We start from the raw sequence: 16,419 nt of genomic DNA on the forward strand, positions 1-16,419 counted from the left end.
CTAAAGCAGCAAAGCAACCCCAAACCATACCATCTCTGCCACCATGCTTTACAGTTGTTATGAGGTTCTTCTCCTGAAACACAGTCTTCAGTTTGTGGCAAAGATGTAAACTGTTACTGTGTTTACACAACTCTATATTTGATTTATCAGTTTTAAGCACTACTCAACTGTAATCTTGCTGTAATGTTCTTTTTGAACAGCAAAGGCTTTCTCTTTACACGCATCTCATGCAGGCTGCATTGTTGCATTTTATTTCTGATTGTAGATGCATGCACCTTGAGCCCCAGTTGTTGTAAGAGTTACCTGGACTTAACACAATTACATTTTGGGGTTCTTGGAGACTTCTTTGAGCATCAAATATTAGCTATTGGGATGAATTTGCAGGGTATTCCAGTCCTGAACAAGTTAGCAGGCGTTTCAAATCTATACCACTTGTAGATTTATCTTATGATTGATTTTAGGTAATTTGGTGATCTTTTTATGTCCCTTGCCAGATTCATACTTATCCACAACTTTCTTTCTAAAGTCCGTAGAGAGCTCTATTGATCTGGGCACGGACAGCACACATGTTAATAACAAAGAGAACACCAGATCCTAGTTGTCTGAGGTTTTAAAGAAGAAGTATGACCAAAGCTTAGGAGCAGATAGCCGGTGAATGACCGTAGATGCTCTCTGCTCAGAGCGTGTAGGGGATAACTGAGCGACCAGCAGTGTTTGATTGCTCAGTTCTTAGGGCAGAGGCGGCAGGGGACAGATGCAGTATCGGATCAATGCTAAATCCACCTAGTTGAATATAATTTATTTTTTATTTATTAAACCCCATACTTCTCTTTTAATAAGACATACTCACTAGGAGGTTCAAATCACTGACACCTAACCTGGAACATTAAATTCCAATTTCATTAATTGTAAGTGCTGTACTTATTTTCCATAGGATACATCAGCAATTTTGTTCATTTAGATTAAAGGAATGAATACACCATGTCAATTTTACATGCCATTTAGGTATATCGACTATCTGTAGGCACCATGTGAATAAAAAATTCTTGTTTGCCTTTTCAAATCTATTGAAAAAGTAACAATTTTCATAGAGTGTACTTACTTTTTCACATGATTGTAGGCATCAATTTCTCATGCTGGAGTATAAGCATGCCCACTCACCAGCGTCTTGCCTGATGAGAGTGACTTGCCAGCCAGTAATGTGCTCACACTTAACAAGGGACCTTTGGACAGGCATACTCCAAGGCACAAAGGGGTCGATTTACCAATTCTGGAGAGCGCAAAATCTGGTGTAGCTGTAAATGGTAACCAATCCGCTTCTATCTTCACCTTGTTCAATTAAGCTTTGACAATAAAACCTGGAAGCTGGTTTCTATGCACAGCTGCACCAGATTTCGCACCAATTTTTTTCCGTAAATCAACTCCAAAGCCACGGCAAAAAAAAAGTAATCTCAGACCCAGAGAGGGAAAACAGGTTTTTCCTGGAGAAGCAGGGTAATAACAGGCACCTTTTCCTTACTGCTATTAGTCAGAACATTCCGTTTTATATAAAGCAGAGGGCATAGTAACTTTAGGCATGCTATAGTGATACATTGGTTAGAATATTATCCACTTTGCATCATACAAAAACAAGCTAAAAGACTTTCATGCACTGAATATGTCAGTGCAAAGTTACAGCTTCCATGATATCATTTTTCACATAAACAAAATGGACAAAAAAAATACTAAATAAATTTTAAAAAACTGATAATTATATACTTCCCATGACAAAAAAAACAACAAAAGCAACTGTTTAAGCAAAGTATGATTAGTTAACTGCAGGACAGAATATCAACAATAATAAACCACTTCCAGGACCAGAATATGCCATTTTTCATTCATGCCATAAAGCAGGTAAGATAAAAATAATAAATGAAAACATCACACTAACATTTTCTGGTCCTGATCATACAAAATACACAGCGACAGATTCAGTTTTACAACACAGGCAGCAAAATTAAGTCACTTGTAGGCACTTGCAGTAAGAATTAATACATTTATAATTACATGGGACGTGACACCTAAAAACATCTCCAGATCAAATTTTAGGATGTAATATTAAGTATACTGTATACATATGATGTTTGTTTTGTTAATTCATTAGCAGAGTCTGATATTCAGACTTGAAATTTCGGAATACAATTCCTGCACATGGGGTTGTGTTTAGGTATCGCGGGTCCCGTAACAGCCATAGATAGCAAAATAGACTGAGAAGGAATTTGTGTTATGGAAAAATTTATTATGCATAGAACACAAATTCTGTTCCTAAAGGTGCAATCCCGTACCCTACAAAAACACAGCTGATGCCTTTATTTTGACCTGTGGCTCCCTCAGTGAAACATAAAAAAACAAAAAGTATTTGGCCACACAGTAGAAAGTTCTCTCAAACGTATATTGTATATTGAAAGGGCTTTACTTGGGCTACTTTCACGTGGGTGATCCAATCCAGTCTGTCGGTCAGTTTTCCAGGCAGACCTAATTGGATGGTCCATGCATCCCTATAGACAGGTGGGTGTAGACGGACTTGTGTTCGTTTACATCTGACTACCTCCGGGTCTGGTCTGCTGAAAAAAAAAACTGAATCTGGTTCTGTTTAGCTGAATGGGATCGGAGGGCAGTGGGGTGTAAATGGACAGGTGGGGAGGTAGAGGCTGTTCACTCCTGGCAGCCTGTAGACCAGAGCGGGCTCAGAAACGGAGCGGTCATCCACCAGCTCTGCTCCAATCAGCAAGGGATCGGTGAGCTGATCTCCTGCTGATCAGAATAGATTCCGCACAGAATCCAACCTGTGTGAAAGGGGCTTAAAGCTGTACACAAATTTTGAGCCATTTGCAGTGTAAAATTAAACGACCTCTATTGGTGCCTTTTCCCCGTTTGGTTGCTGCCAAGAAGGGGGGGATCATGATGACCACCCACCCTTCCTCCAATCACAGAAAACCTTGCATTCAGTGAAAATATAAGGCATTTTCTGAATAAAAGCGGAGTACGAGTGACCTGCTACGATCCAAGTACTGCACGTATCAGTGCTGGACACACTGCGCTTTTTACCGAGAAGAGTAGCAGTCAAACATGCAACAAACATCCATAGAGGCAATTTATTATAACACAGCAAATGGTCCAACATGGGTTTTATTTTTCCCTGCAGTTCAGCTTTAAAAAGTAACAGAGCCAAATCAAAAACAACCTTTGATGCAGCCTGTAAGTAACTAACATGTTTTGCTTTTCTGAGCCCCCCATAGCAAAGTTTATTACTTTGTTGTATCTGACAGAAGACCCATTATTTTATCCACTTCCCGTAAAAGGGTAAAGATCTCAGGAGAAGGGGTAAAGGGAGTAATTTAGGTATGTGACTTTCAATGAAGGGGGTAGGGAAAAGATTTATAAAATAAATGCACTTATCCCATTTGTCCCTTCAAGGTGACCTAACAACCCCCCCTCTTTCTGTAGAAGCACACTTGCATCGATCCAGCAACCATGGCCACCAGGGATTTCTTACATCTCGCACTACATGCCCTTTGACTATTTAGAAGTCAATGGGACTCATCTCTGTGTCTCCCGACCAGAAGTGAAGTAGGTCCCATAGACGGGAGACACTTATGATCTTGTCATAAATTCAAAGCTGTCCTGAAACCAGGGCACACTTCCTGTGTTCTGTATTCTAGTTCTTATCTTGAACTTCAGCATGAGTAGCCTTTTTATTGTGGAGATTTGAAAGCAAGGGTGGTTGAGTAGTTTAGCAAAAGACAATGGGCACATCTGAAAAAAGGGCTGTGTGTTGTCAGCACACAACAGGATGAAAGAGCCTTTCTGGCAAATCAGCAGATATTTTTCTGTACTGCCAGGGACTAAAACATGGGGAAATGAACATGTACTGTAGAGTCGTACTGCACTCTTTTTTTTTTTGCTTTGACATAACGGTTTAGGATGCCATGAGGCAAAGGGAAGACGACTTTCATATTTTTCCATCTTGCTTAAAGTTGGATTCAGCCGCTTTGAAAAAAAGTGCAGGCACACGATGAGTTAAGTCCAAGGAGCTGCGTGACATCTCCTGGGCTTATTTCTGTTTTTTTACATTTAACAGGTTTATTGTTCTTGCGGAGAGACACCACAGGATCAGAAAGAAGCCCACAGAGCAGCTATGCCTGCTGCTCAGCTCTGCTGCCCATTCACAGAAGCCTTTGCATTTTGTAAATGTGTACACAATACCAAGGCTTATGTGTGACTGGGAGGAGGAGGGGATGGGTTGGCATAGCTGCTGCAGCGACTCTCCTGTTTAAAAATGCATAGCGCAGAAGGATCAGTGTCCAGCACCCAGAACTACAGCAATATCGGTCTTCCGGAACTACTATAAAGCTGTCAGATATAAATAACAAAACTAATCCCACCTCACTGGACTTAAAAGAGAAGTATTGTTTTTTTTTTTTTTTTTTTTTTAAATCATACTTACCTAGGTGGATGCAGCATTTATCCGATGCTGCACTGTTCCTCCACGGCTCTAAGGCTGAGAACTGAGCGATCAAACACCGCTGATCGCTCAGCTCTCTCTGTCCCCAACCCCAAATAAGCTTTGGCTGTACTTCTACTTTAAGTTATAGTGTGCCTTCATTTTTTTTCTTCATTCCTGGAATTCAGCTTTAAGAAATCATTCTCAGCTTTCCATGTGATAAAATAAATAAATAAATACTTTAGTTATACCATGCCTAAAGAGCCACAAAGCATCTAAACCCTGATCTATGACCTGGCAGGAATTGCACCTTTACAGCTGAAAATAAATCAGAAGAAGTTAAACAGAAGCCGGGCCATGTTGTGATAGCGATAGATGCGCACACTGAAAAGAGAGGAAAACAAGACAAGACACTGCAGAAGAGCAGCCTGGAGGGTAATGTATCGGCTCCTCACCTTGAGGGGTCTGTCCTGCCACTCGCTTCACCTTCACTTGGATCCCTCAAAACAAAGTCAAGGTTCAGATTCAATGACAAGCCACAGACATGAATCAATACACATTATATGATGAAGGAGCCAGCTAGAGAGAGACTCCCAGTTTGCAGCCAGTGATTCCTTATAATTGTTCACACTTGATCAGGACAAAATGGGATTTTTGTACTTACCATAAAATCCATTTCTCTGAGTTCATGGATGGACACAGCGCTCCATAAATCATAACTACTGGGTTATATTGCCTCCTCCAGGAGTAGGACTAGGGAGAACAAAAAACACTTGACTACGCCCATGGGCTGTCCTCAGCTTGGTATATAAACCCCCCCCCCCCCCTCTCTGCTCTAGGTAATCAGTTTAGTAGCAAGCATTATTAGAAGTATCAGAACTCCATAGAGAGGTGGGTGCTTTGTCCAACTGGGTGGTTGATGAACTCTGAAGACGTCACTACGCTCTGACGAAACGCGCGTCAGGTGGAACGCACGCCATCAAACCCGGAAGCTAGCCTGGAACGCAAACCGCTCTCCACGCTACAGACATCCATTAGAGTGTATTGTCCAAACAAAAATCAATGTCCCATATAACAACTTGATTGACGCTGAAGGCATAGATCACACTCCAAAGTCTCTGTAGGAAATGTGCTTACCAGATAGCCACTAAAAGTCTGCAAAATTCATATGCCGAGATATAGTCACAGATCCGGGAGATGGAGGTTGTCAGAGTCCTCAGCGAATATTGTGAATGATATGCAAAAGAAAAAAACTTACATAGTGTGATACCGTAATGTAAATATCCACCACCAATAGGGAATCCCTATCAATCGTGCAGCAGCTCACCAAATGAATAATGAGTATAGCGTGAATAGCCCAGTGTAAAGAGAGAAACGTGGAACAAACCACCACCAATTGTGAAGCCTCTTACCAAAAATAGAGTCAAATGAGCAAATAAGTAAATCCAGATCGCCAAGAAACCAGAAACGTCACTCAAAAGCCCTGTTGGCCTCTTACCAGATGACAAATATTCCAAGCAGTAGATCTAATAACGCTTTCCCATCATACGTGAAGCTCCGGGACCAACATCATCAATGGTGTTAACTATGAACTCAGTACCAAGATATAGCCCGAGTGAAAGAAAAACGCCAATATGTCCGGCTCACAGCTTTAGGGCGGAATTGTTCAATTGAACAATTCCGCCCTAAAGCTGTGAGCCGGACATATTGGCGTTTTTCTTTCACTCGGGCTATATCTTGGTACTGAGTTCATAGTTAACACCATTGATGATGTTGGTCCCGGAGCTTCACGTATGATGGGAAAGCGTTATTAGATCTACTGCTTGGAATATTTGTCATCTGGTAAGAGGCCAACAGGGCTTTTGAGTGACGTTTCTGGTTTCTTGGCGATCTGGATTTACTTATTTGCTCATTTGACTCTATTTTTGGTAAGAGGCTTCACAATTGGTGGTGGTTTGTTCCACGTTTCTCTCTTTACACTGGGCTATTCACGCTATACTCATTATTCATTTGGTGAGCTGCTGCACGATTGATAGGGATTCCCTATTGGTGGTGGATATTTACATTACGGTATCACACTATGTAAGTTTTTTTCTTTTGCATATCATTCACAATATTCGCTGAGGACTCTGACAACCTCCATCTCCCGCATCTGTGACTATATCTCGGCATATGAATTTTGCAGACTTTTAGTGGCTATCCGGTAAGCACATTTCCTACAGAGACTTTGGAGTGTGATCTATGCCTTCAGCGTCAATCAAGTTGTTATATGGGACATTGATTTTTGTTTGGACATTAATTTTTGTTTACCCACTTCACGCAGCGCGGCTTATTTTTCTATACATTATTTGAGGGTGTGGTCGCACTTGAAGTCGCTGCTCTTTACAATATTCACTTTAGCGCGGTTATTTTTTTCTTTTTTTTTTTCTTTTTTATTAGAGTGTATTGCACAGCGTTTTTTTAATCTATACCAGCTTTTGTCAGCAAATTTTATACAATAAACTTGATTTAATGGTACTGCACCATCCGGAGCCTTCCTTCTTTTCCCTATAAACATATCCGGAGGAACCGTACGGAACCCGCACACCCCATTTGGGGCACTACGGCTGAGAGGGAGAGGAGCCCAGCAGTTGCCACTATTCAGACCTGGAGGGTCACCAAAGCTCCACTGGTCTCTTTGCCGTAAGGTAGTAGAGACCCACCTTATCTGGTGAGTTTACACCTTATCCCCAATATCTGCATGATCGGGCATCTTGTCCCATTGGAGGAACCAGCACCAAGCACCAGCACTTTACTTGGCTTTTTTGGAGTATTCACTAATGAGTCACCTGTGAACTATTTTAAATATCACTTCGCACTTTATTATCACAGTGAATTGTTGGACTTGATTTTGGCACATTAATTATATTATTTAAAAAAAAAAAAAAAAAATATATATATATATATATATATATATATATATATATATATATATATATATATATATATATATATATATATGTCTTAGGGGCGCAGCCCATTTTATGGTTTTAGAAATTTTAGATATATTGTATACCAACTCCCTTAGTTTCCTGCATACATCAGCTAGCGCTATATTTTTCTCATCTAGTTTGGGAATTCCTACATATACATCCAAGGTATGCATAGCAAATTCCTTGGGATGAGCCAGCTTGGGACACAAGGAAGGCAACACAATGTATTCATTCAAAAGGAAGTCAGAGACAACTTTGGGCAGGAATGATGGACAGGGACGTAGAACCACTTTATCCCTATGGACCACCAAATAGGGACTGCGACAGGGATAATGCCGCCAATTCGGATACCCTGCAGGCCGAGGTAATAGCCACCAAGAATGTCACCTTCTGGGATAACGTAGACAAGGCAATCCCTGAATATTCTCAAATGGAGGTTTCTGGAGAACCGAAAGCACTAAGATTAAATCCAATGGCGGCAAAAGAGACCATACAGGTGAAGCCACAACATGTCAAACCCCTGAATTAAGGTACAAGCTAAAGAGTGTGTGGCTAGGGGGTCACTGAAAAAAGATTGCAAGGGCAGACACCTGGCCCTTGATGGTACTCAATCAAAGCCAACTTCTGATCAATGCCCCTTTGAAGAAAGGTTAAGATCCGAGCCACAGAAAAAGATCAAGAAAGAGCGCCAATCGACTCATACCAAGAAATGTACGCTTTCCACGTACAATGCTATATATTGCTGGAAGACGACTTCCTCGCCTTCACCATAGTAGGGATCACTGATCCAGACAAACCTCTTGCCCTCCGTACCTGGCTTTCAATTGCTAAGCCATTAAAACCAGCGACTAAAGCAGGATGGTAGATCAGCCCTTGGGACAACTGGTCTTCTCTGAGAGGAAGCCCCCAAGGGACGTTTATGGCCCCCAGGATGATTGAAAGATCTTCACTCTTGATTCCTCGCAGGAACTCGCAGGATTTATGAATATCTAGCTCTATCAATTTTTGTCTTTTTCGACCTGCTTGGAGCACAGCTTTAAGGGTGCTTTAGAAAAGCCAACGGATGCTTTTTAGTGCTACAGTTTGTCAAAGGTGATGTTATTATGGCATTTACAAACTAAGAGACCTCTGTATACACTTGGCTTACACTTGGTCCATTTTTATGCACGCTATTTTGTCAAAAGTATTGGGATGCCTGCCTTTACACGCACATGAACTTTAATGGCAGCCCAGTCTTAAGGCTCGTAGACACTATAAGAAAATTGGGCGAACCTTTTCGTCTAAAGAATTTTCGTACGATTTCTGTATAGTGTGTAAACAAGTTTCTACAGCCGATTCAGAATTTTCGTTCGAAAATTCTCGAAGGGACAATCTCCAAAATTTTTCTCGTATGGGAAAAAACGAATGATTCTCATTTAATGTGTACCGTTTTCGTACGCTTTTTGTACAAGAAAAATCAGAAAAGAAAGACTGCGCATGATCAGAAATAAACAACAAAAAAAAAAGCCTTTGTCGTACGAGAATTTTCGTACGAATGTTCGTTCATCGGTTCCGAAGTGCTGTGAAACAACAAGGAAAATTGAACGATCGTTCACCCGATTTTCTTATAGCGTGTACCCCACTTAACTTAGCTGCTAAGGGTGGGCCAATTCAATATTGATCCCTATGGACTAAGACTGGGATGCCATTAAAGTTCATGTGCGTGTAAAGGCAGGCGTCCCAATACTATTGACAATACAGTGTGCATGCATCCAACCCCAATGGAAGCAAACACTCTCACTTCAGAGAGTTAGTAGGTTGTTGAGCTCGGGTTGTCTACAATCATTGTGCAGAGCTCATTTTTTAGACCAGCTTCACTATCAAGTGACATTGTAAAAGCAGTGCCCTTAATTTGAAACCACATTCCCATTTTCAGTCATCAGTGTGCACAGTTACAAGGAAAAACTGGCTGCAAACCTATGGCTATACCTGAAGTATTAGAAATATACAAAATGATAAATGGAGCTGCACCCGCGCTCAGTTTTGAATAGTATCAAGAAATGGAGTACCTCAGTTAATTATGCATGACAAAGCGCTGTAGCTAATTTATGAAAACAGCAGGGGTTACCCATACCCATTCAGTTGGTTAAAAGTAACATTTATGTGCGTTTCTCATAAATCAGCCTCAATAAGACATGATAAACATCTTTATTAAAGGGAACCTGTCCCTAGGCATCTGTGATGGCTTTGATGTGTCCACAGACTGCGGAGGAAACCTGCTTCGTATATAGTAAAAGGCTTTAACACAATATTAATGGTCAGTGTTTTTTGTTTTTTTTTCAAGTGGTATACAGATTAAAATTAAGATTAAGAATAAAATGTAGGAGGAGATCATCAGTAATCTAAATATTGTGTTGAATATTAGGCAAGTTCATTTAGCTGACTTAAAGAGACTTTGTCACTACTATTCGCGGCAAAGTGACACCCCCTACACAGCTTTTCTTTGCTGCTAAATCAGAGTCCTTGCATATTTTGAGAGTATGGGAGTGACTTTTTGCCAGGATGCGGTGCTCAGGCTAAATGGCCAATCAGCAGGCGCAAACATAATCATATAATGGGGACTACGTGATCAACCTTGTGTAAGTTCCAACATCAAACACAAAGCTAACACAGGGTTTGTCTCCCAGCTCAAAAATGGCAGTGGTGCTTGAAGGCAGCGGGTATAAGTGGGTCGGGGGTAAGCTGTCCGCACAACCTGTCACTTTGGCCTGAATAGGCAAAGTATTAATGTCTTTAAATAAACAAGTAACCAGTGTTCATCATGCTGTTGACAACAGTTACGTTAATCAAGCCTTTGTATGCATTTCCCTAAGAAACTGATCATCTTATACCCCTTCATACACATAAGGACATATAAGCAACTTACCTTCGTACAAACTTGGAGGTAATCTTGCTGATAATACCAGTTGATGTGCCTCTCCTGCTATGAGAGAATTGGGTGGTCTCGTGGGCTGGGGACGCCGGCGGTCCGTTATAAGTAGCAGTGCGACGATCCCTGAGCTGCTCTCCATGGAAGGTGCTCCGGCTGCTGCTTCCGCGAGGAAAGCGTGTCCGGTCCGGGGTAGCAGTACTAATACTGTGAGCGGAGGGGGAGGTGGCCGGAACTCTCTGGTTCGCGGTGCTGTGTAAAGAAATAATTTTTCATTCCTTTGATTCTGCGAAAGACATACTATGTATGGCTCTTACTTAAGAGTGGAAAAGCCTAAACATAACTAATCCAAAAAACATTCCTTTCCCCTCTTCCTACCTGTCCTACATAAAAAAGATCTGTGTACTTACCTACTTTTAATCTGTGCCGGTCCGGTCATGTGATCCTGCAGCACTGGCTTCCCTTTGCCAGTGAGCGGCTGCTGTGGGGGTTAGGGGGGGGAGGAGGGAGCACTGACAACGGCTGGGCCATAAGAGCCTATGGCCCAACTCAGACGTTGTCGAGCGCTCCCTTACACAGGAAAGCCGAAGCTCCAGGATCAAGTGACTGGAATTAAAAAAAAAAAAAAGGGTACAGCGGTAAAAACAGGGTATGTAAGATTGTTAGGAGGAGGGGGGAGGAAACGTTCTTAAAGCAGAGTGAGTATACCAAGCATGTTTTACTGCATATACAGCCTGATTTTTACTGTTGTGGGTTTAGTAACACTAACTGCTACTCTCCACAACACTGAGGAAGCATTTAGAGAAAAGTGGAGACCATTGAGATACTTTACCTGCACCGATAATTATCTTCAGGTGATGTCTTACTCTGTCCCTGAGTGGTCCTAAGCATTAGGCTGAGGGCGTGTGTGCCTTCGGGGGCCAAATTGGAGACACCGCCAGAGAATGACCCCCCCCCCCTCTCCTTCCTTTCCATTTGCCCTTTCCACCAACACCCCCCCCCACCTTTTTTTCTCCTCTTCCCACTATCCCAGTTACCCCTTACTATTACTCATATCAGAGTACTACCAGGCAGAAGTAGTACTCATGACAGAGTACTACTTCTGCCTGGTAGTGGCTGCGGTTATGTTTGTTTTTTTACCTGGCAACTGTTCATATGGTCTTTTGGGCACATCCCACGACACGCATGCTCAAGCACCCACATACACATTGACCTCTATGTTGTATTTTATGTGAAAATGTATATCTTCTTGCAAGACTGTATATGTCTGATTAAAATTGAAACGTTTCCTGGCTCTCTGTAGCATGATTTTCCAGCTTCAACACATGTTGAAAATGTGGAAATACAACGCATTTACTAACTCTCTGCACTGGACTGCAATGTGCCCAGCACTGCAAGATGCTTATAAAGAATTCAAACAAAAAGTGGTACTAACTCTTCCCAGTGTTTTGAAACCTAATGAATAAAAAGGAAATAATTTCCAATCACTATAGTATTAGGGCTAACGTATGTTAAATAGGACCTGAACTAAGGAAGCAGAACTGTCTGTAGGCTCAGTGCAACCGAAAACCCATAGAGGACTTCAATTAACCCTTACAATATCCCTATTACAAAGGGACCCTGTTTTCCAGTGGCTTAGCTGATCACAAGTAGAGCTCTTTTTTAAAGACTTTATAAACCTTCCAACCTGAACCTTGCGTTTTTTTGTTTTTTTTTTCTGCTCAAAATGTGCATCATGTAGTTGCATGGTGTCATTTTTTTCTTTGTGCTTAAAGCGGAGCTCCACCCAAAAGAGGAAGCTCCACTTACATGACCCCCCCCCCCCCCCCCCCAGTGCCACATTTGACAACTTTTGGGTAAGGGGAGCAATTACCTACTTTTGACAGATACCCGCTCCCACTTCTGGGTGATCTCGCCTTTAATTCCTCTTGTGTATATGGGAAATGTAGGGTAACCCAATACATACAGCAAGTATAAGTTGAATGAAGACATCTCACTCTACATATTGTTTTAGACATCTTTTCTTTTAGACATCAAGGGGTCAAATAGGAAAAATCTAACAAATCTCTCAGTAGATTCTTAAGGGTTAAAATTGCTAGACAGAGATGTGTGTTTTGCTCAGTGCTGTGAATCACCAGGCTCCCATCTAGTTATCCTCATTAGCACTGACACATTGTAAAACAATTAGAGGGACAGGAAAGGAAAGCTGCAGATGTCTAGATTTAGATCAGTCAGGCCAGCAAACCTCACTACATGCTGGGTGAGAAAAAAAAAAAAAAGAATTCCTGTTATTTTCTGCATTCATACCCGTTGTACAAAAGGACAAGCAGCAAGTTATCTGCAACAGATCCATTTTCATCTAATGGAAAATGGGGAAAAGTCCTGGAAATCGCACATCTCTGCAAAATCCCATAAGAAGGTGTATGACAGCTTTAGGCCAGGCTCCAAGCAGGCCACGCCCCCAATGTGCCTCACTCCGCCCACAGAGCCTAGTCATGGGGATTCGTTTGGGTCACAGATCCATTTTAATATCAGACACTGTAAAAAGGTTTCAGAGCTGTACAGTCTATGTCCATACCTTGGCCGAAACCCTTCAGTACCATCTTTGATAGTAGGCAAAGTGACTTTAATTGGATGTCCTGAGGCTGACATTGACTTCTGATGGCGTGGTCGTGTGGAGGGTACTGCAGAGCCGGCAGAAGTCGTGCTGCCCGCAGACATTTCCGTTAAGCTGTAAAACATGGCAAATCCAATTATTCAACAGAATGTACTATAAATATTATTTGTTCAACACTTTCAGCTGTCAAATCACACAACACCAAATTCCCAAAAAGTGGAAGGTGGAGAGGTTGGCCAGATTTGTGTGTGCATGTTGCCATCCCAATCTTACATGGTTAAGCTGCGGGAGAATTAAATATTGGCGTCTCAGCGTTCTGAATACCTAGGTGGGCAGGAAGGATCAGCAAACACTGTGATTGGCTGTCATAGTGGTCCCATGACTGGGAGCTGGACCTACCGCCCACTGACAGTGAAAGAGGTTGTAAACCTTTACATATACCCAGTGAAGGGACTGGCCGCAGGTTATACACAGTGATAAAACAAATCCTACTACATAAGTCATACCCGTTTATCTAAAGCCATCTTTCCCCTACATCTATTCAGTGCAGTGCAGAATTTACCTAGGATCTCCCAGCTCTGAAAAGCAGGGGGCGGACAGCTGAAGTTACACTCCGTAAGAAGAGCTCTGAGAGCTGATTGGAGGGAAAGGGACACACTCCCCTTCACATAGAACACAAGAACAGCACTGAGGCTGTCAATCAAAGGCTGTGCCCTACCCTGTCACCATTTTTCTCTTGATGTCAGGAAAACTCATCAGAAATGATTCATGCTGATAGAAGGGGAATGAGGCAGCAGACAAAAATTAAACTTCATGCTCTAGATTGAGACAAGTACACATTAGAGAGAGACATGCTTTGTTCATATTTCATGTCTGAGGTTTATAACCACTTCAATCCAGACCAAGCTCAGACTCTGTGCTGGGAGTGTGTAGTAAAAGTGCTCTCAGCACAAACATCAGTCACCCAGCGATTCAAATGTGTGGCACGTGGGTGTTAAAACCCGCCCTTTTGCGGGCAACAGGTTAAAGTACAAAGTTTTGGATAGAACAGGCGCAGGTTGGACCATCTATTAAACCGCTAGGAGTCAATGACAGCAATAACAATCCATGATTTCCAAGACTGATGAGATTTATTAGCCAAATAAAGCAGCTGCTGACAAATCCTGTGTTGAATACTGTACTGGTGAAAATACCTATGCTGTACCCTCAACTCAATCCTTATTTAATGTTTCCTATCTTTAAGCCCCGATGAAGTGGGTGAGTTTGGCCCCCCAAAATGCACTGACATCCTTATTAGTCTTCTATTAGATCTTACATTAGATCAGATTTGTATCTGGACTATTCCTTTGTGGTGTGGCACTTCAATCTTAGATCCACTGATTTGAACTACAAACCAAAGACGCTGTGAGAATCCTTTGGTGTGTATAAGTTGACAGCCCAGAAAACAGACACCACATAGGAACACCTCTGAAAAACCAATGGTATAACCCCAGGGTTCCAGTGCTACCCATGAATTTGTACCACAAGCTTACCTTTGTCACTTTGCTCCCCCACAGCTCCGTTCAGCACTGGTAGCTGAAGCAAATAACTGGGACTTCCGGGTATAGAGGAGCATGTGGCTCTTTACATGTGATAGCGCAGGCCAATTTATAGACTTAGAAGCATCATGAATTCATTTTATTGGACAACATTGGGTATGAAATTTTGGGACAGTGCATGGTTGGCTCCATCAACTGTTACTTAGCCTGGGCGCAACGGATAGTTGGAGAAAAAAAAATTAGCAAAGGAAATAAAGTGACAAACTCCAAAATACTCACCTTCGCTCCAACAGTCCAAATCCAGCGAGGGCCTCACCGGCATTTTCTGGTTGCCAATCGTCGTCCAAGTTGATTGGCTGGCATAGGTTGGGTAACTCCCGCACATGCATGGAAGTTCAGTCATCCCGGCACACAGGCTCAGTGCTGGAATGTATACTTAGCTGTACGTGCACATCTTAAAGCAAATTTTAAAGGATGACTGTGAGCAGGCAGGTTTATTTTATTGCAAGGGAAACAATGCATGTCTCTTCAGCAAAAGAACAGCCTGTCTACTCAATTACTTAGTGTTTTTTTTTAAGGCTTTCAGTTCCGCGATAATGACAATTTTGGAATATTTTATATGAAGCGCAGAGATATCATATAATAAATTGTTGCGTCACTTCCTGATCCGGGACCTTCGTGGAACGCACTGCGTTCCAGAGCTACGAACCCTTAGGCGTGTGCTTACACGGTCCCCCCTATTTGGATGTTTTTATGCTCAATACCTACTACCGTATTGTGAGTACCTTTCTGTGACATTTAAAATAAATTTATATTACAGTATCACACTATGTGTCCCCCCCCTTGTTCATTTACATACACAATACTGCTGGAGTAACAACCAGGAAATACACTGAATGCTGTGGAACAGTGCTCACTCCCCTACCCCCTTTGGTACCGAGACGTACAGACGTGGAAACAGTGTCTAGGACCCCCAGGACCAGCCACCTCTACGCTGTGGTATACAGCGTATATATACCCCTGCCTAATACCCCTGTGTGGGGTTAGGCACTCTGGTGAGTGCAATCTAACTTATAACCACCCCGGGCACCCTCTTATAATAAGAAGATTTTTGGGATTGCCATATGAAGATTGAGCACCACCACCTATGGACATTGATTTAGGATTTATGCACTGAGCATTGGATCACTTTCACTGTGCATAATTTTCACTGTGCATATGAGCATTTTCACTTTAATCCCTAATTTATATAGTCCACTTTGCACTTTACTTAAATAATTTTTACTTAATTATCTCCACTACATCACCGCACTTATCACTTTATTCACTACTGCATATATTGTATATTATTACAGCCGTGTCTCCAATTTTTGATCATTAATTTATTTTATATATATATTTTTGCATATTTACCTGCTTTTAGCCACTATAGTCACCATTATATATGTCTGCACTCTATGCCACTTGATCACCATATTGAGAGATCTATTCATTAAGTTATAGCACTTTATGATTATATCACTGTTATCTATTTATGATAACTTGTCATTGGATTTATATACTTTTTTAATTGGCATATTTCTTCACTTGTTATTTATTACTGGCTGAATGCATACTTTCTTTACTAATTTATCTGAGGGCTTACAGGAGACTATTTTACCGTATACACCATTCGCTGACTACATTTGTATCCATTTGTTTTATTAATCAATATTTATTTGGCAGCGCCATATTCCCCACCCCTATTTATTTTTACCTTTGATATATCCCTTCTGCTATATTCCAGGGAGGCTGCAGCCTTTCTCCCCCTTCCCACGATTTCCATAGCGCGGGATCTTTTTATACATATAATAAAAGGAAGATTTTTTTTACAAAAAACTCTTAAATCTTCAATGAAATGC

At 41.6% G+C, this 16,419-nt stretch overlaps 1 protein-coding gene across 1 annotated transcript in view; it reads right to left on the reverse strand.

Annotated features, from left to right (window-relative positions):
• The window catches only part of MARK1 (microtubule affinity regulating kinase 1), a 245,556-nt gene that overhangs the window by 7,150 nt on the left and 221,987 nt on the right, over positions 1-16,419 (reverse strand). The window contains exons 15-17 of the mRNA XM_082249458.1: positions 12,942-13,094; positions 10,361-10,615; positions 4,939-4,983 (exon numbers count right to left, since the gene is read on the reverse strand). Of these exons, the coding sequence (XP_082105584.1) occupies positions 4,939-4,983; positions 10,361-10,615; positions 12,942-13,094 (453 nt within the window). The remainder of the gene's footprint in view (positions 1-4,938; positions 4,984-10,360; positions 10,616-12,941; positions 13,095-16,419) is intronic.

This window comes from Pelophylax lessonae (assembly GCF_965119305.1).
Source record: "Pelophylax lessonae genome assembly, chromosome: 3".
NCBI lineage: Eukaryota > Metazoa > Chordata > Amphibia > Anura > Ranidae > Pelophylax > Pelophylax lessonae.